General features: G+C 44.9%; 1 protein-coding gene across 1 annotated transcript in view; it reads right to left on the bottom strand.

Moving 5' to 3' along the window:
• The window catches only part of LOC146548276 (NACHT, LRR and PYD domains-containing protein 12-like), a 50,912-nt gene extending 36,573 nt beyond the window's left edge, over positions 1 to 14,339 (bottom strand). Inside the window, exons 1-4 of the mRNA XM_085265047.1 lie at positions 14,323 to 14,339; positions 11,335 to 11,425; positions 9,457 to 9,685; positions 7,543 to 9,328 (exon numbers count right to left, since the gene is read on the bottom strand). Coding sequence (XP_085121173.1) covers positions 7,543 to 9,328; positions 9,457 to 9,685; positions 11,335 to 11,425; positions 14,323 to 14,339 — 2,123 coding nt within the window. The remainder of the gene's footprint in view (positions 1 to 7,542; positions 9,329 to 9,456; positions 9,686 to 11,334; positions 11,426 to 14,322) is intronic.
• Between the last annotated feature and the right edge of the window lie 6,632 nt (positions 14,340 to 20,971).

Raw genomic sequence — 20,971 nt, 5'->3', positions numbered from 1 at the left:
CCTATCTTCCCAAGGTCATGCCTGCATCTTATAGTTCAATGGAGTTTGAGTTGCTGAGCTTTTGCTCCCCTCCTTTTGAATCTGAGGAGCAGAGGAGGGTGCATTCTCTTTGTCCGGTGCGTGCGCTACGCACCTACATTGAGCGCACTCGGGATGTGCGTTTGTGTGACCAGTTGTTTGTCTGCTTCGCTAATCCGAATAGGGGTAGAGCTCTGTCCAGACAGAGGCTGTCCCACTGGATTGTAGAAGCTATCTCGCTGGCATACAGCACCGGAGGTTTTGCGTTGCCCCACGGGGTGGGAGCTCATTCCACCAGGGGGATGGCGACCTCATGGGCTCTTTTTAGAGGGGTGCCTGTGGCTGATATTTGTGCAGCGGCTAATTGGGCGTCGCCGCACACTTTTGTGCGGTTTTATCGGTTGGACGTTACAGCCCCTTCGGTGGCTCATGCTGTCCTTTCTGCTGGGTCTACCACTCACTAAGGATGTGGTGGTCCCGTTCCGGTTCGGTGGCTGCTCTGCGGGGCGTGTATATAGGTCCCATACTTATGTGTTGTACCGAGTGAATCGACTGAAAGGGAACGATTAGTTATGTCTATAACTTCTGTTCCCTGAAGGAGAGGAACGAGGTACAACACAGGGTGGCCCCACTGAGCAGTTGGCTCGGTGAAGAGCGGCTATCGAACTGAGGGATGACGGTGATGGCAGCGGCTATATGTGCGGGCGGGGCCTTGCGCGTGTCATCACACGTCATCTGCCGTAAAGGCGTGAATAAAGGTTTCTTCAGCCAGGACACGCGAGGGCGTGATATCCCATACTTATGTGTTGTACCTCGTTCCTCTCCTTCAGGGAACAGAAGTTATAGACATAACTAATCGTTTCTGTGTCACCAGCTACACTTTTAATATTAATGTATTCACTCCGACATTTTTGGGGAGCTCGTACACTGCAGACAAACATGTCTCCCAGCAGACAGCTGACTGTCAACTCTCTGAGATTGGATATGATTCATTTAGATTATATCTGTAAGGTGAAGTTTATCTCGGTGTTTATTTGTTCCTGAGGAAGTCAGCTCGGCTCAGATTAAACTTTAATAACTGAACAATTTTAATGAACCTTAACGCCTCCCTGGAGCATATATGGAACTGAATCAGTCACTTTTCTTTATTTCCTGATGTTCATATGTGACATACATGTTTTAACCATTAATTTGGAATTAAACTGACATTTAATATATTTTAAGGAGGAAAGAGAAATTTCACCAGAGGATGTTGATGCTGTTCATGGAGACTGAAGACAGAATGATTTATCTGTCTTAATATTTCTGCTGCTCTTTCCTCTGGTGTAAAAATATTTTAACTGTTGGTTTTAATTCAAAATCAATGGTTAAAATGTTAAAATACCAACAAACTTGTGGCGTTAGTGTTGATATTCTGTGAGTTACTTAAAGAGATCACACAGGTACAGGACATATTTTATGTTCAGGTTTATGCATGTTTGCGGTGTGATGTGCATGTAGTGGGCTGTTATGTTGTAAACTGTGTGGATGTGTTTGGGAACAGAAAGATTATTTTACTGCATAAAACGGCGCTGATCAGCTGTTTCTGCCGCTGATACACTCGGCCGGTGAACCACCTGACTCACACAGGCTCTCCTCCTCCACAGTCCTCGTTTATGAAGAGCTTTACAAACACAACATCACGGCTAACAGCTGGATTCTCCCGTTTCAGTGCCAAACAGCCACTTCCTGCTACAGACAGTAAAGTGGACAGTTCGGCGCTAAACATGTTTTTAAAACTTTAAGCTCTTATTTGTTAAAGCCAGCTTCACAGACAGATCTGTGTCAGTGTTTTAGAGCAGGGCTCAGTGGTGTAAACCAGCCTTTATATGTGTTTCATCTCCATTTTTACATTAAACTGAACCAAAACACTGAAACCTTCACCTGATATGTCTGTGTAGGTTCTCATCATACAGTCATGGTAATCTAAGGAGCCTGGAAAGAAAAGTGACTTCTTTAAGTTTCTTGAAGACGTTTCATCTCTCGAAACCTCTGCTGATAATCACCCACACCCTTTTTCACAGCTTGGCTCATGTGATGAGCCACATGATCAATAGTTGGTCAGCGACCCTCTTAAGGGACACTCCCACTAGGATTAAAATCTGGGACTCTCCACTTTTTGGTTTTAGAAGTGAAGAAGCTGAATGTTCGGATTAAACATCTTCAAGAAACTTAAAGCAGTGCACTCGCTTTTCTTTCTAAGCGGCCTTTCTTAGATCACCTGATATAACCTGAGTAAATTATGTCGAGTGTCAGCGGGGTTTGAAAACTCTGCAGCATGACCCGGGTGTTGCTGGTGGCATCATGAGCTTAGACCCCTCAGTCAGCTCGGTCTAAAGTCATCGTCAGCACTAACAGGCACAAATAGGCTCTAACGTGACAAACTGACCCGACATTTAAAGAGTGCCCACTACAGTCTCAGCTAAAACATATGTGCAACGCCAAGGACTGTACACTGGACTCCATTTCAGTGCAAAAGAATAAAACGAAGTAAATCCATCCAATCTCCTCTGCCTGTCCTTATCATCAATAAAAACAATTACAGTTTTTGCTCGTTGCTTGAACACTATAAACCCATGCTTAGACTAAAGTAACACAACTTGAAGCTTTTGTTACCATACCTCAAACAAAAGTGCTGCTTTGCACTCTGGTTGCAATTATGCAACACACTTACTCCTTTATGCAACACACATGGTCCTGCATACTACACTCTATTTCATACATAAGACACTTCATTCAAAAATGAAATTTCAGGGTGCCATTTGGAAAACACATGTATCCAAAATACAAAACACATCGGGTAATTGCAACCACTCAAATATACACCTGAAGGCACTTACTTGCAAAACTGAACACCAATTAGCCAACCACAAAAAGCCCTCAGTTTAGCCATTTCAAGAACTTTGCAAGCATGGATGGAGGGAGAGCAAGAGGAAGAGGAGGAGGAGGCCGAAGAGGCCATGCACGGACCCATATTTCTGATGAAATAAGAGCAACTTTGGTGGACCATGTCATCAACCATGGCCTGACTATGAGGGAAGCTGGGCAGAGAGTCGACCCACATCTAAGCCGCTTCACAGTAGAGATGGACCGATCCGATATTACGTATCGGTATCGGTCCGATACTGACCTAAATTACTGGATCGGATATCGGAGAAAAATAAAAAATGTAATCCGATCCATTAAATATCACGAAAGCACCTCACAAAACTTGCAACACACCGTAACTCACCTCAGGTTAGCACGTCGGAGCAGTATGCATCACGTGATAGAGCGGCTGTGGCATGCGGGACCTGTCGGTGGTCTGGATAGCATTTGGAGCTTCGCTAGCAACCCGGCATTTCATCTCCGACAAAGTTATCCCGAGAGAAGTAAAGCAAGTGTGTAAGTCCATCTCTGAATGTTTGTAAAGCATTCCTGCGTTAAGCTTAACAAACGATATATGGAGCGACTGCCTCTTCTTGCTGCTACTTCAATCATGAAACTGCTTAACGATCAATCAGCTGATCGGCTTTTCTGTCGCGAGTCATGTCTCTAGTTTGCTTTTGGCCCACTTTGCACCAGAAAGAGGAAACCAGCGGCTGAACAACAGCAGCACGTTTAAGCTTGATCAGCTGTTGTTAGAATTTATTTAATATTACTTTCTACACCAGGATCTTTTTCTACGTAGCTGACGCTGGTAACTGTGCAGGGGCGGATCTAGCAAAGTTTAGCCAGGGGGGCCGATAGGGCATTAACAGGGAAAAGGGGGCACAAAGACATACTTTTCTTTCTTATTCTCATTTAAAATGTCTAGCTTTTAATAAATAATTATCTGACAGCCAAAGTTTTAATTTGATGCAAAATGAATAGAAGTCCATTACTGTATATAGTAACTATTAAGTCTAATATATATACCCTAGTAAGCTATACTACTTTTTCCTTTGGGAAGGTACCATCTGTGCAGTCTGCAATTTTGTTGAAGAAAGATGTTGAATCTATTTAATATTTCTTGAAAAATAATTGATTTCTGTGCATTTTTTTTTTTCACACTGCATCAAATTAAGGTTGATTACGTCGATTAAGCATCATGAGGTGGAGCGTGAGGGGTGGTTCCCTATTTTTTATTTATTTATTTTTGTTGTTGCTGGGAGTTGGAACCCTATTAGTTAGGTTGCTTAATATTTATGCTAAGTACTCTTTAAAATACCAGAATAGGGAGGATGGTGTAGGTTTAAGTTTATTAGATTGATCAGTATTGCTGTACTATGAAATATTTTTTTTTGCATACAGGTATAACAGAATAGCTTTAGTGTAGTTGTTGTTTTAAACTTGAGTATGAACTTATACAAAATGCAGCAAGATATTTAAAAAACAGTTTTGTTGATTAAAAAACACCATATCGGATTCATATCGGTATCGGCAGATATCCAAATTTATGATATCGGTATCGGTATCGGACATAAAAAAGTGGTATCGTGCCATCTCTACTTCACAGTGGCATCTGTAATACGAACATTCCGACTAGAAAACAGGTCTGTCTTCACCTCCATACCTTCTGCTCTACTCAGATGGTTTTATAGCACTGTTCTACAGTATATCACATTACCATATCAAGTGTACGGGGTGCTAATGCTCCTTTTGCAGCCAAAGTGGCTGATTCCTCATATTGAAGTACAGTGTTGTACAGTGGATGACACAGTACATACAGTAAAGTACTGTAAGAAAAATAAGCAAACCGATGACAATATGTGGTTGTATTCCTACAGAATGACCCGAAGACCTTCTGGGGGAGGACGCCAACGCCTGTTCACACAACAGCAGGAACTTGCCGTTGTGGACCTAGTGAGGGCAGACAATGCCATCCGTCTCCACCAGCTACGACGGAAAATACTTGCAGACAGGCGAGTGTTCAGCAACATAAACCATGTGAGCATCACCACCATCAGACGCATCTTGGGTAAACTCAGCATCACCATGAAGCAGCTCTACAGAGTCCCATTCGAGAGGAACAGTGACAGGGTTTCGACATGCAAGAGGATATTTTCCCCGGTGCCCAGCGGGAGAGGACACTGCTTGCGATGTTGATGAGGTCCTGTGGCCAGACCCCAACAGACGGCGGGATCCATGAGCCCACTTATGCACAATTGTCATGGTTTTTTGTGTTTACAGTATAGTGTTTTTTCTATTGCAGTATTATTGTGTTGTGTTTTTTTTTTTTTTTTGCTTTATCTGAATTCATGGTACTGCGATGTACACTATTGAGTAGGTCTATTTGCGTTTTTGGTTGTTTGGAAATGTGTCTCCTGTAAATGTGCCTTCTGAATACACAATGGAAATCAAGGACTGCAGTGTTTTATGTAAAGAAGACTAGTGTGTTCCCCCTGATCTGTAAGTGTTTGCATATGATGCAAGTATGTGTCATTTTGTCAACAGAGTTACATTTTGACAGAGGAATGTTAGGTTTTGACAGCAGAGTTTAGGTTTTGGGAGTGGAGTTTCATTTTGGCACAGATGTGTATGGTATATTTCCCAGTGTTGTGTCGTGTTTACTTGTGTTTAGAGTTTTGGCACAATGAGCGACGTTTTGCCAAATGTGTTCAAGCAACGGGCAAAAACTGTAATAAAACAGAAAATCATAGAAACAGTCATCTTTGTTATTGCATCATCACACATCAGTTCCCAGTAACTAGTCAGAATGAGACGTTGTTTTCATCTTTCTCACACTCATCTCACTCCCCGGTCACAACAGGTGGTGACTTTAACAGGTGTTACAACCTGGCTCAAAGCTGCAAAAGAGGGCGGAGACTGAAAACAGAGACTGGTTTCATTTTGAAGTTCTTAATAACCTCGGCTAAAGATGAAAACAGACAGCGTGACAGGGTCTGACAACGAGTGGTGGCGTCGTCCTAGCCGACCTCGGCAGTTATTCACACGCCATGACCAAAAACTCCTGCAGTGTCACAGCAGATAGAGGAGGAGTCACAGAGGAGCGTAACAGCTGTGACAGATGCAACAGGAGGACGAGCTCCAACAGTAAACACACTGTGAAGACAGGAAAGCAGTCACGAGTGATGTTGGTCCTGTTTTTATCTCCACTAAAACCTCTCTAACGTCACATGTAACAGAACACAGACACGTCTGATTATCAGGGACCACGACCCACATCTTTGCCTCACTATGTTTATAAGAAGAGACTGAAAATAATGATTCTCCCAACACATCACCAACACTTTTATGGCAAACAGATAATAGTGAGTGAAAAGAGGTGAACTGTTTCATATGCAGTTATCAGGGTAAATACATTTAAACCAAAGACACTGGAAGAGTAAAGGAAAGGAACTGAAGGTGACAATTCAAGTAGCTCAACAGAAGTCAAATGTAACAGGATCAAGATTCCCTGTTAAAAACAGATATGTATAGTATAATAGTAGACTACACTAATAATAGTGTATAGTATAATAGTAGACTACACTAATAATAGTGTATAGTATAGTAGTATACTATATGAAGTCTACACCGCCACGTCCTTAAAATTCAGCGAAATTAAGGACGCATTTGAGGGCCGCATTTCGAGCAGCGACCTTCGTCCCGTCGCTGTGATGTAATCGGCCTTAAAATGCGTCCTTTAAGGCTGCAGACCCTGAATTGGGATACAGCCAGAGTCTGGTCTCTGTTTTTACAGAGGATGTGGTTCTGTTGGCTTCATCAGGTGATGGCCTCCAGCTCACAGTGGAGCTGTTCTCAGCAGAGTGTGAAGCCGTGTGAATGAGGATCAGCATCTGAGGCCATGGTCCTCAGCTGGGAAAGGGTGGAGTGCCCACTCTGGGTCAGAGACGTTCCTGCCCCAGGTGGAGGAGTCTGAGTATCTCAGGGTCGTGTAAAGAAGGGGGAGGGGAGCAGGAATCAACAGACAGACTGTTGCTGCGGTAACAGTGAGGTGGACGCTGTACTGGTCTGTCGTGGTGAAGAGAGAGAGAGCTGAGCGTGACAGCGAAGCTCTAAATTTACCGGTCGATCTACGTCCCTGCCCTCACCTATGGTCACGAGCTGTGGGCAGTGACTGGAAGAACCAGATCATGGTTACCAGTGGGGCAAATAAATTTTCTCTGAAGGGTAGCTGGTGTCTCCCTTGGAGACGGGGTGAGGAGAATCCCCTTCACAAAAACTAATCAAGTGAACAAGACTCTCCAGGAGGTAAACATTTAAATATCCAAGTCTACCATAAAGAGAAAACTGCATGAAGGTAAACACAGATGGTGCATTACAATTCATTGCATGTGTTTTACATGAAGAATGGAGGATATACCGTCCACTTTCACTCTGTCTTTAGCAGCAAGTGGCTCTTTGTTGTTTGGCTAGCTGCACTGAAACAGGAGAATCCAGCTGTTAGCCGTAATGTTGGTGTTTGTAAAGCACTTTATAACCAAGGACTGTGTTTTTAATTTAAACATTAAACTATTAACCGACACTGATCAATGATGTAATGATCACATCTGGACTCACCGAGCCTTTCTGCAGTTCCTCACAGCTGGAATCAGTCCCAGTCGTCCCTCCTTTGTTGTGTTGTACTTCTTCAGGTCAAACTCATCCAGAACCTCCTCTGACATCTGCAGCATGAAGGCCAGAGCTGAGCAGTGGATCTCAGAGAGTTCCTTTGACCTTTGCTTTGACTTCAGGAACTCTTGGATCTCCTGATGTACTGAGAGGTCGTTCATCTCCATCAGACAGTGGAAGATGTTGATGCTTCTGTCAGGAGAGGATTTAAACTTCTTGTTATTCTTCAGGTTCTTGATGACTCTCTGGATGGTTTCTGGACTGTTCTCTGTCTGACCCAGCAGACCTCCTAAGAGTCTCTGGTTGGACTCCAGACAGAGGCCATGAAGGAAGCGAACAAACAGGTCCAGACGACCATTTTTACTCCTGAAGGATTTTATTAGTGTTTCCATCAAAAAATCATCCAGAGATGACTCTTTGTATTTTTTTCCCAAGAAGTTCTTCAGCACCTCTGACTTCCTGTTGGTGAAACAGTGGAACATGTAGACTGCAGCCAGAAACTCCTGGATGCTCAGATGAACAAAGCAGTAGACTGGTTTCTGGAAGATCACACACTCTCTTTTGAAGATCTCTGTACAAACTCCTGAGTACACCGAGGCCTCTGTCACATCCAGACCACACTGCTCCAGGTCTTCTTGGTAGAACATGATGTTTCCTTTCTCCAGATGTTCAAACGCCAGCCTCCCCAGCTTCAGAAGAACTTCCCTGTCAGCCTCCGTCAGCTCCTGTGGACTCGTCTCATGTCCCTCGTGGTACTTGTTCTTCTTCCTCTTTGTCTGAACCAGCAGGAAGTGTGAGTACATGTCAGTCAGGGTCTTGGGCAGCTCTCCTCTCTGCTCTGTAGTCAACATGTGCTCCAGAACTGTAGCAGTGATCCAGCAGAAGACTGGGATTCTACACATGATGTGGAGGCTCCTGGATGTCTTCATGTGGGAGATGATTCTGCTGGACAGCTCTTCATCACTGAATCTCCTCCTGAAGTACTCCTCCTTCTGGGCGTCAGTGAAGCCTCGTACTTCTGTTAGCCTGTCAACACATGTAGGAGGGATCTGATTGGCCGCTGCAGGTCGGGAAGTTATCCAGACGAGAGCCGAGGGAAGCAGATTCCCCTGGATGAGGTTTGTCAGCAGCTGGCTGACTGATGACTTCTGTGTGACATCAGACAGCAGCTTCCTGTTGGTGAAATCCAATGAAAGTCTGCTTTCATCCAGGCCGTCAAAGATGAACAAAAGCTGAGAGACAGCCAGCTTCTCTGCTGTGACCTTCTGTAATGTTGGATGGAAAACATGGAGCAGCTCCAGAAGACTGTACTGCTCCTCTCTGATCAGGTTCAGCTCCCTGAATGAAAGCAGAACCACCACACTGACATGTTGGTTCTCCAAGCCCTCTGCCCAGTCCAGAGTGAACTTCTGCACTGAGAAGGTTTTTCCAACACCAGCCACGCCGTTGGTCAGAACCACTCTGATGGGTCTCTGTTGGTCAGGTAAGGCTTTAAAGATGTCCTGGCACCTGATTGGAGTGTCATGGAGGGCGTCCATCTTGGAAGCTGTCTCCAGCTGCCTCACCTCATGTTGGCTATGAACCTCTTCACTCTGTCCCTCTGTGATGTAGAGCTCAGTGTAGATCCTGTTGAGGAGGGTTCTACTTCCTGTTTCATCACTTCCTTCAGTCACACGTTCACATCTCCTCCTCAGACTGATCTTATGTTCATCTAAAACCTCCTGCAGACCAACATCTGCTGAAAGAAAGAAAAACAGAAAGAAAACTCTTCAATGTCTGAACAACAACAAGAAGTCCAGTTTTCAGAAATGAGTCCATCAGCAGACAGATGTTCAGTCTTACTTTGTACACAGCTGCTCTGACTGGCTGTCTGTAGTCCAGCTCTGCTTCTGGATCTTTCTCCACACTGGGGACAGGACCAGTCTCCTGATGAAGCAGACTGGTCCCAGTATGAGGAGATGCACTGTCTGCAGAACCAGTGTCCACAGCTGGTAGAGACTGGATCCTTCAGGACGTCCTGACACAAAGCACAGCAGGACAGCTGCTCCTCCTCACAGACACCACTCCTCTTCCTCCCTCTGTGAACACATTTCTTTATCACTAAAATCATTGACTGTCAGTGACAAACATCCAGATTTGATGACACTGTGCAGAAGCTCTGATGGTCACAGAGAAAAGTCAAAGTGGAGAAACTTGTGTTTGAGTTCAGAATCCAAGTTTCCTTTGCTGTTCCTGCCTGTCTTATTAAACACAGAGTGATCAGCCTACAAACTCCACAGTAAAAGCCTTCATCACAGAGCTGATTATGTCCTTCACTGGATGTACTGGAAGTTTGGGATCCATCACTCTGAACTGACCTTTGACCTCCTCTAAAAACTGTGGTGGAGCAGCGGTGTCACATTCAGAGCTTTCAGCTTTATTTTGAAAGAGTTCAGTCATCAGGAAGTGAACTTCTGGGTTCTGATTTCCTTTCTATTATTTTACAGAAGTGAAGAAGAAGAACTAAAAGCTTTGAAATGATCTGAGTGATATTTTTGAACATTGCCACCAAATTGAGTTCAGCCTCCAGCAGTAACTTTGTTTCATGATGCCTCCCTGATGATGTGATGTTTGATTACAAACCTGTTTATGTGTTAGACATTAATCACATGAACACAGGCAGAAAAAAGAAGCCAATGAAACAAATGACAGAAACGTGTTCATTCACTGCCATGATCCATATTTTATATGTACAGATGTTTGTAAAGAACACGTGTGCAGCGCTTTGTTCTGAGTATCTGCTGTCAGCACACAGTGCAGCAATAACTACAACCACACGTTTCTGTAGATCCTGAACATCAGCCTGGAGGAATCTGACCTCAGGTCTGCACACAGACGAGCTTCACCTCTGGGATGATGCTGGCTTCAGCTCCTTCTACAATCAGGCAGAAGCTTCTGCACCATCAGGACACAAACAGAGAGGAGTTTCTATCCTCAGACCATCTAAGTCCTAAATCAGAACATGCTCCCCTCATAGCATCACCATCAGGGTTTAAACAGGACCTTACATCATGTTCTTGTCTCACTGTCATATTTCAGATCATACCTGATCCATTATGACGTCACACGCTGCTACACTGATCCTGCTGCTTCATTACTGCTGATATTACTCTGCTCACTCTGTTCAGTTACTCTCTTTACATCACTTTGCTCATTTGCTTTGTTCTGCTTGCACTGCTCTGTCAGTACATGCTGTGCTAATGTGGCACAAAGCACTTTAACATTACATCTGCACAATGTTTCATTATTTCATTTAATGATTGTTTCTAATGTTTTGTCCAGTCACAGGAGCAGCTCAGCACATTTCACTGTGTTGTACGTGTATGACGATGCCTGTGACAAATAAACAGCCTCGGACTCTTCAATCTTCTGCATTTCTTTGGAGATCAGCTCAGTGGCCTGTTGAGACCATCTTTCTATTTCTGATGACTCAGTTCAGATTATTATCCTGATACTTTCTTTTAAAATGTGATGAAATCATTTATCTGATGTTCTGACACAAATACACCAAAACAATCCCAAACAGCACAAACCACCACGTTACACACAGTGTAATAAAAATACAGGCAACTACAAATAAAAACACTTTAAAATATAAACTAAAATTACAAAGTGGTCACAGAATTTCAAACACCCGTAAATGAGTCAGCAGCTCTCTTACATGGTCAGCTGAGCTCCATGATTGAAGAACATTGTTGCTGCAGGTTCATGACTGAAATATGGAGGTTTGTTTTTGGACCAGTCACTCCTCACAGACACACAGCTGGATGCTGGAGACTGTGACCTCTGACCTCTGCAAACACATTCATTTCACATCAATTAGTACACCACAAAAGGCATGCAAGAAACACAGTATGAAGGCAAACTTCTGGCTTCAATAACATTCAACAGGTCAGGTGGAAACTTTTCTCAGATTTGATTCATGTTTTTATAGAACGATCCAGCTAAAAAAAATATACCATTAGGTCAGGGGTCAGCAACCTTCAGGACCCAAAGAGCCATTTGGAGCCAGTTTCCACGCAAAAGAAAACACTGGGAGCCACAAATACTTTTTGACATCTAGAATGAAGATAACACTGTATATACTGTTTTTTACCTTTATGCTTTGTGTGAACAACTAAGGTGTGTTGCTTATGAAATCCATGAAGTGCTACAGAGAAAATTACATGTTATTTATGTAATGAACACATTTGAACTCTTAAAGAAATATAACAAAAGGAAAGACACCCAGCTGAACTAAAATGATGTAGCAAACAAAAGCTGCTGTGAGCCGCCACCCTTATATCTCCTTTGGGCTTTTGGAGCCTTGAGCTGACTTTTAAAAAATAATTGGAAAAAAAGCTCTATGCTGCTGAAAGATGAAAAATAGATATTTGCAAAATTCTGCAGATCGGGGCTGTACAAAGTCACTTTCATCTTTACAGGACTGTAAGCTGTCGTCTGTGAGGCGTGAGCGGTGTTTGTTTTTAACATAGTTCACAGTGGAGAACAGCTGCTGACATAATGTGGATCCAAGATCCATAATTGGCCTACCTGGGGCTGAAAGTCTCGATAAATGCACGGCGTTTCGGCGGGTACACCGGCTTCCACGAGTGTGACGCTTATTTGAACGATGAAAAAATAAAAAATATAATTTTATTTTTATATTTCAATATCACAATAATCTTCCAATTTAGAACTACAAGTTAAAAAAGAACATAAATAAAATACACTTCAGCTAAATACTTCTAATTTATTTTCCCAAACCACGAGGAGCCGCACTGTAAGGACTAAAGAGCCGCAGGTTGCCGACCCCTGCATTAGTGTTAGTCAATGTTGCAACTGAACTGAAAAACAAAAGATTTTGGTCCAAAGAAACAAAGTCACTATTAATACAACACAACCCCCCCAAAAAGAGCCATGTAGACCCCGGGCTCTATGGGTCTTGTGCTCGGAGCTTGTTCCTGTGCTGCCATGATTAGTGCCTCTGTGCTGTCTTTCAGTCCAGCTTTGTTCAGCCACTGGTAGGATTTCTGGATGTCAGCCACTTCCTCTGCCTGCTGGTGGTGCAAACTGTGTTGTTCTGAGTTTCATTGGACGTCTTTGTCCAAAGCACCAGACAAAGGGCAAAGTAGATGCATTTGCATCAGCAGGAAAATACACCCCAAACTAGCATCATCATTATACAACTTTAACAACTGCCACTAAATGATACTTCATACACAGACCAGTGTTAGGTTAAGTTATGATGTCACTGGCAGAACATTTATAGAAACAACCTTTGAACTCTGAGTCAGCAGCTCTCTTACATGGTCAGCTGAGCTCCATGATTGAAGTTCACTGTTGGTGCAGGTTCATGACTGAAGACTGGAGGTGTGTTTTTGGACCAGTCACTCCTCACAGACACACAGCTGGATACTGGAGACTGTGACCTCTGACCTCTGCAAACACAAACATCAATAACTGATCAGTTCTCTCTGACAGCCATATGATCAGCTGATCCCTCTGTGATATTGTGTCTGCCTCATAACGCTGACAGGTCAGCCAATCATCAGCCAGTTTTTCTGTCTCTGAATGAACTCAGTTTGTTCTCAGCTCTTCTCTCTGATTCTGCTGCACTGACTTCACTTAAACTTACAGAGTTCAGATCTTAGCAAGAAAACAAGTCAATAAAAAGCAAACTCAGATCAAACAGTTTGAACCAATCACAGATCAATGATTCTGTCATGGTTATGTTGAAATGACTAATAAAGTTAGTAGTGTTCTTACATTATTGCTGCAGGTCCATGACTGTAAGGTGGAGGTGTTTGTGTAACCCCGTCACTCCTCACAGACACACAGCTGGATGCTGCAGATGCTGCTCCGTCCTCTTCCTCCATCTTCTTGATGTCAGGGTGGAGTTAGTCTGAGAGGTAAACACACACACTCAGAGGTGCTGTTGTACTGGAAGCATCACACTGACGGCTTTCTAATGTTGGAGCTTTGGCCCTAAAGTCCAAACCAGTTATTTTAGAGGCTCAAAGTCTTTAAAAAACACCAAAACCATCACATTATTTAATAAGTACATGATCAGGTGGATGAAGGAACTCAGTGTGTTTGGGATCATCATCATGGTGAGGAGCCCACATGTTACGGCTCCTTTGGAGAGAAGCTGAGGATCACTGCAGGAAGTGAGCTCATGAAACCAAACTGCTGTTTGTGAGCAGGATGACTCTGTTATTGGACCTGCTCTGTGTTCTACATATGATCAATACTTCAAATATCTGTAAACATCTCATCTTATATTTGTTGCACTTGGTCACATCTGTCTTTAAAAATAGATTTTTAATGTCACTGAGAGTTCTTTTCTACCTTTATTGATTTATTTTGGAATAAATTAAATATAAAGGTGCCAAAAACTGCCTGCAGCTTCTGCTCTGTGACAGGAAACTACTGTCAGGCTCAAAATGACTTCAGATTATTCATCACAGAGTGTTTATAGATCACAGGACACGTTACAGTTTTACAGCCACACGGACATAAAACTCTTAAAGTTTGTTTCTGAAGGGATTTTCAGATCAGACCTGATGTTTCTGCCTACAGCCTGTTTACCGATATAATCAATATCAGACATCAGAGCAACAGAAACCTCGGTGATCAGGACGCCGGGACTGAGAACAGGAAGTGGCTCAAACGTCGCACTTTCATAAAGTCAGCCTGAACTCCACTCACAGAGTTTCTGTCGCCATTTTAGTTTTAAAACCCGTCGTGATAAGGGCGGGTCTTACTGTGAACCTGCGCGCTCATTGGCTAATAACTTGAGATTGACAAGTCTTATCCAATGAGCGCGCGGCTTCTCCCAACATAAAGTAGTTTCCTTTGAAAAACCAAAGTCTGATTATTTTTGCCTCCACTGACGGAGCCTGTTGTTCCCGCCACAGAGACACAGTAATGTCAGAGCGGTGTTAACACTCACCTGCCTCAGCACAGCTCTCACTCTCCTCCTGCTCTCTCAGCTAAACTCACTTCCTCTCTACTTACAGGAAACCAGCGCTCAGAGGAGCCGACCGGCCTCACGTTTCACCCACAGACACGAACAGCGTGGAATTATTTTATGTCATAAGAAGAAACATATTCATGTTAACACTCACCTGCCTCAGCTCCACCTTCCTCCTCCTGCTGCTCTGAACGGAGGAGCTTCACTTTCACTTTCACTGCTCCTCCCTAAACACAGAGGATGCTGGGACTTGTAGTTTTTACCTTGTGTGATATTTATGGCTGTGACACTAAATCACAGCATGAAAACTTCCTGCAAACATGTCACAGGCGATAAAAGTTTCACATTAAAGGTGAAGTTATTTTTCTGTCTCATGTTCAATAAACAGTGAGCTGGGAAAACTGAAGAACAGACTTCAGACGTTCCCTGCAGAGTTTCTGCTGCTCGGTCGTCTGCATGTTGCTGAGACTGAGCTGATGATGAAGCTGTGACGGGTTTATGGCACGTTTGGTTGTGGAGAAGAGTTTTACTGCCGGTGCAGGTGAAATGATCAGAGGTTACAGCCTCTGGTTAAAGTGGAGGCAGCGATCAGGACGGCTGAGCAGCAGAGGTCTCGAGGGTCCTAAAGTGTAAAAGCATCAGAATCAGAATCAGAAAGGGTTTTATTGCCAAATGTTGAGCAGGTTTACAACATTAGGAAATTGCTGCGGTGCTTCAGTGCAAACATACTGCCATAAATTACGCTTAAATAGACATGAAAATAAAAATAAGAATAAGAATTAAAAGTGCTAAGTAGATAGATATATACATGATATATACATGAGTGCAGGTGGTGATCAGTGCCAAACATGGAATGATGCAGTGAACACAGCATAGGGTGTTAGTGGCGGGAACAGTCATACGGTTATTGTTCATGTGTCCGACAGCAGAGGGGAAGAAACTGTTCTTATGGCGAGAGGTTCTGGTGCGAATGGACCGGAGCCTCCTGCCTGAGGGGAGCAGGTCAAACAGACTGTGTCCAGGGTGAGAAGGGTCAGCTGAGATCCGAGCTGCACGCCCCAGTGTCCTGGAGGTGTATAGGTCCTGCAGAGATGGGAGTCTGCAGCCAATCACCTTCTCAGCAGAGCGCACAACACGCTGCAGTCTCTGTTTGTCCCTGATAGTGGCTCCAGCGTACCACACAGTGATGGAGGAGGTGAGGATGGACTCGATGATTGCAGTGTAGAATTGCATCATCGTCCGTGTTGGCAGGTTGAATTTCTTCAGCTGCCTCAGGAAGTACATCCTCTGCTGGGCTTTCTTAATGACGGAGGTGATGGTGGGCTCCCACTTCAGGTCCTGGGTGATGGTGGTACCCAGGAAGCGGAATGAGTCCACAGAGGTGATGGGGGTGTCAGACAGGATGATGGGGGGGAGTGGAGCTGTGTGCGTCCTGAAGTCCACAATAATCTCCACTGTCTTCTGGGCATTCAGCACCAGGTTGTTGTGGCTGCACCAGGACACCAGACGTTCAACCTCCCTCCTGTAGGCAGACTCATCCCCGTCCGAGATGAGTCCAATAACGGTGGTGTCATCAGTGTTAGTAACACAAAGATCACAGAATGGGATCATCCACACAACACTAACATCTAAATCCACGGCAGGAACTCTTCCAGTGTCCTGAAAAATCTGTGTGCACGATGCTGAGATTAAAATCTGTCTGCTCATCTTAATGCAATATTTACTAAAGTCTGGTAGAAGTTTTACTGATTTCCAGTCCACTTAGAAGACGTGTGGATAGGTGGTGGGTTGTAGAGCAGACTGAAAGCTTTAAGTTCATCCTCTGATTAAAAACTCAGACCCACAGATACAGGAAGTATAATGCTGGTGTAAGACAGGAAACGGCAACACGGCAGCCATCTTTTTCCTCCCATGATGACCAGTGTCCCAGCAGAAGCTGGGGTTTGTTAGATCCTGTTCGATCCAGAGGAAACAGGCTAAAAGAGTCGATCAGGGGGGATCATGGTTTTATTATGTGCTCGTTATGATTGAAGCTCTGGTTGTGTGTTAGAGACAGAACCTGCAGATTCCTCCACTCTGCCTCCTCTTCTGCAGGAATCAGCCTCTTGGCTGGTTTTATTCACCAACGTGAATAAAATCATCAAACTAATCCAAGTTCATTGTGAAATGCCTGAAAATGGAGGAATAAATCTGTCAGTTACCGTATAAAGTTTGAGTTTGTCAGTGTTTTACACGGAGACGGTCGTCAGATGTTGAATGTTTAGCATGAAAGTTCCACATCTGGAGAAACCTTCAAGATTAAAGCCAGTGAAAAGTGAAGAGTTTCTGCAGCAGCCGCACTTCCTGCAAATCTGTTCTTTCAAAATAAAGTGAAGAGTCTAAAATTATATTCACGACAGGTTTAAAGGTGAAGGTGGTCACATGGTTTTAGTGGAATGCCTACGTGGGCGCGTCTGAGTGATTTTGATTCAGATTCGTGCAGCGTGGAGCAGTAAACACTTGTTTTTATTCATCTGGACTCATGAATGATTCCAGTTAGCACATTTCCAGCCAATGAAACATAACTACAGATGAAGACAAACACATTTAAGCTGCCTGACTCTCGAGTGTGGGTGCGTGTTCCCATTTTCAGTCTGTTTTAGTTTTCAGTTTAGAGGAACGCTGCAAACTCACAAAAACTTCTTTCTTGTGAGGTTTTGTTGTCAGACTGATAAAAGCAGCAGCAGCTGGTGTTTGATGAGCAGACGTGTGTTTCCTGTTCTGTAATAATCAGCTTGTTACCATCACATAATGAACTCAGCCGTGACCAATGAGGCCGTCCTTGTGCGGTTCTCTGGCGCTGATTCTGACTGTGACCTTCACCTCTGCAGGGTCGCCTCTGCTCGTGGCTGAGCTCGTGTTTGTCAGGCTGACAAAATAAAAGCTTCTTCATTTCTGTGGCTGAAGAGGAGTCTGCTCTTCTTCACCAACAGGAAGTGAAACATTTCTCACTGATTCTGAAATCTTCACTTGTTTCACAAATTCACAGTAACACACACACGGTTGTGTTTTCATATCCTTGTGGGGACGTCTATTTGACATCATGCTCTCCTCAGCCTTTTACTCTAACCATTAAGACTGAATGCCTAACCCTGACCTGACTGTCCCTGACACTAAAACCACATTCTGAGTCTCACAAATGTCTTCAAACTTGTGGGGACGGGCATTTTGGTCCCCACAAAGACATGTAAACATGCACACACACAGGTATTAATGACCTCACAGGTTCATGTTTGGGGCTTTTAGCATCTTTGTGTGTCGCTCAGATTTAATTCACTCTTGTTTTGAGGTTTTGTGCCTTTTTGTTTCATTCTTTGTGCGTTTATTTTCTCTTTAAGCCTTTCAGGACTCGTGCTGTTGCCTTTTTCCTGGTGTGTTATTAGTATTTTTCATTTCTAAACTTATTGTAAAAGAAGGACCGATGGAACATTTATGTGAAAATAAACATGATCATTTAATGTTTTTGTCAGTCATTAAAAGATAAATCCTGGTCTTTCATTTTGCTGCTGCATTGTTCACAGAAACACATATTTTCCTGTTTCTTTCTGTTTGTGTTTTTCTGCTTTTGCCTGTTTAGCGCTGCTGAGCAGGAAAACCCAGACGAACAAAAACCTCTTTTAAGTAAATGTTTGAGTCACTTTGGGTCTGAACTGTAAAAAACTGCAGACTGAAACAGATTTGAAGGCATCACAGGAACAGCCTCACATTCAAAACATGAAAGAGAGGACTTTTATTTTGAAACACTCAGGAAATGACAGAGGGAAAGTTTTTTAATTAAAACAAATTATTATTTTATGCATTCTAAGTTCATACAACCACCAAAACTGTGATGATCCTCACATCAGCTTTACTGTGTGAGGTCACATACACGATCATTAATGTTACTATTATTATTATTATTATTATTATTAGAGACTTGCAGAGAGAAGAGGTGGAAACATTTTGATTTTCATAAATTTAACAGACTAAAAACCTACAAACATGTTTGGTGCTGAAGAAAAATGGAAAATATCAGAACATCAGAGCTTAGACGACCTCCCTCATCATCTTGGTGACATCGTTGCTAAGGGTGACCATGTCCAAGGCCCAGCCCCTGGTGTCACGGCGACGGATGGCCGGTACTGAATAGGACTCAGGTGCAGAAACCCAGAGCGGAGACGGTAGATGATTTAATAGTTTATTACGGTTAAGTGCAAGGGGAACAAAAAAGGGAAACGTGGCAAAGACAGAAAATGACGAGACGTGGAGCCTTGGTGTGGCGTGCCCAGGGGAACGTGGCTAGGGCGAGGGAACGAGGCCTGAGAAGTGGAACGGAGCTGAGTGGGGAACAGTCACACTGAGGGGAGAGGATATAGAAGTTAGGCAGGTAGTGAAGGCAGCTCAGAAGTGGCCAGTATAAGAGCAGCAATTCTTACTTGCAGTTAGGGACCTGGAGTGTTTGAGAGGGGGATGATGAAGATCCAGGGGAGGCTGAGTGGCGTGGAAAGGCTGACCTGAGATCCGGGGCTCCAGATGGAGTGTGATGGCAGGAGGGCAGGCAGGTGAGGCACAGAGGGATTTCCAAAATGATCACTAGGTATTCCGAGTCCGGAGGTGGAGTGAGCCAGGGTGGGTACAGCAAATGGGTTGATGATGAACTGGCAGTGAGTGAACATCGATGTGTGGTTTAAATCCCTCTGGCTTGATAGCCTGCAATAGGCTCCAGGTGTGCAGGAGCTGGAGTTGGCCCTGCCCAGGGGCGGATCCCAGGTCAGTTCAGGAGCCTAATGGAAACTCCAGCCACCCACCGTAGACCATGACAGTACCCCCCCCTCAAGGGACGCCACCCGGCGGCCGACCGGTCCCCAGCCCGCGACGTGACCTGAAAAAATCAGAGACAAGAGCAGGATCAAGGATAAACGAGCGAGGAACCCAGGCACGTTCCTCAGGCCCATACCCCTCCCAGTCCACCAAAAACTGGCGACCCCGACCACGGCGACGGACGTCAACGATCCGCTGAACCGTATAGGCCGGATGACCATCGATGAGCCGGGCGGGCGGAGGGGGGTCGGAAGGCGGGCACAGCACGCTGGACAGCACAGGCCTGACTTGGGAAACATGAAAAACCGGGTGAATCCGCAGACTGGGAGGAAGCTCGAGCTTCACAGCAGAGGGCGAGATGACCGAGTGGATGACATACGGCCCAATAAACCGAGGAGCCAGCTTGCGGGAGGAAACTTTAAGGGGAACATCCTTAGCCGACAGCCACACCTTCTGCCCTGGAGCGTACCGAGGAGCTGGCGACCGTAGACGATCTGCATAGCGGCAGTGGCGGGCAGCAGCTTTCTTCAGTGCCTCCTGGGTCCGAGTCCAGACGCGGCGGCAGCGCTGGAGATGGTGCTGGACGGAAGGCACAGCCAAATCAGCCTCTTCCTCAGGGAAGAGGGGAGGCTGATAGCCCAGGGACGCTTCAAATGGAGAGAGACCAGTGGATGCGGAAACATGAGAATTGTGCGCATACTCCACCCATGGGAGATGTGCTGACCAGGTAGCCGGGTTATGGGAAACCATGCAGCGGAGCATGGACTCCAGCTCTTGGTTGAGCCTCTCAGTCTGCCCGTTGGTTTGAGGGTGGTAACCAGAACTGAGGTTGGCTCGAGCACCCAGGGCAGAGCAGAAAGATTTCCAAACCTGGGATGTAAACTGAGGTCCCCTGTCAGAAGTGACCTCGGCAGGAATCCCGTGGAGTTTGAAGACGTGGTCAACCATCAGTCTTGCAGTTTCCGTGGCAGTGGGTAGTTTCTCCAGGGCAACGAAGTGAGCTGCTTTTGAAAACCTGTCGATCACAGAGAGTATCACTGTTTTACCTGCTGACCTAGGCAGTCCAGTGACAAAGTCCAGGGAAATGTGGGACCAAGGTCGAGAAGGTACGGCTAGAGGTTGCAGAAGACCGGATGGTCGCTGATTTCGGGTCTTGTTCCTGGCGCACACGTCACAGGCAGAGACATAGTCCCGCACATCATGTTCCAGAGTTGCCCACCAGAAGTGACGACGTAGTAGTGCGATGGTGCGGCCGATTCCAGGATGGCAGGAAAACTGGGAGGTATGAGCCCACTTAATTACAGCCGAACGGGTTGCTGTGGGAACGAAGCGGCGGCCCGGAGGACCTGTGCCAGGGTCTGGTTCATCCAGTAAAGCACGCTGGATGGATTCCTCTATGTCCCAGGATAAAAACGCTACGCGGCAGGAGGCAGGAAGCACAGGAGCTGGTTCGGTGGGTTCCGCGTCTGGGTCGTAAAGACGAGACAGGGCATCAGCCTTGGCGTTCTTGGAACCTGGACGGAAAGAGATGGCAAACTTGAAGCG

Source organism: Mchenga conophoros, linkage group LG23, assembly GCF_057382185.1.
Source record: "Mchenga conophoros isolate Kocher_MC1m ecotype Shallow Benthic linkage group LG23, M_conophoros_male_GT1.1, whole genome shotgun sequence".
NCBI lineage: Eukaryota > Metazoa > Chordata > Actinopteri > Cichliformes > Cichlidae > Mchenga > Mchenga conophoros.
The sequence above is the reverse complement of the archived record's forward strand: the minus strand, read 5'-3'. Positions and strand labels throughout refer to the sequence as shown.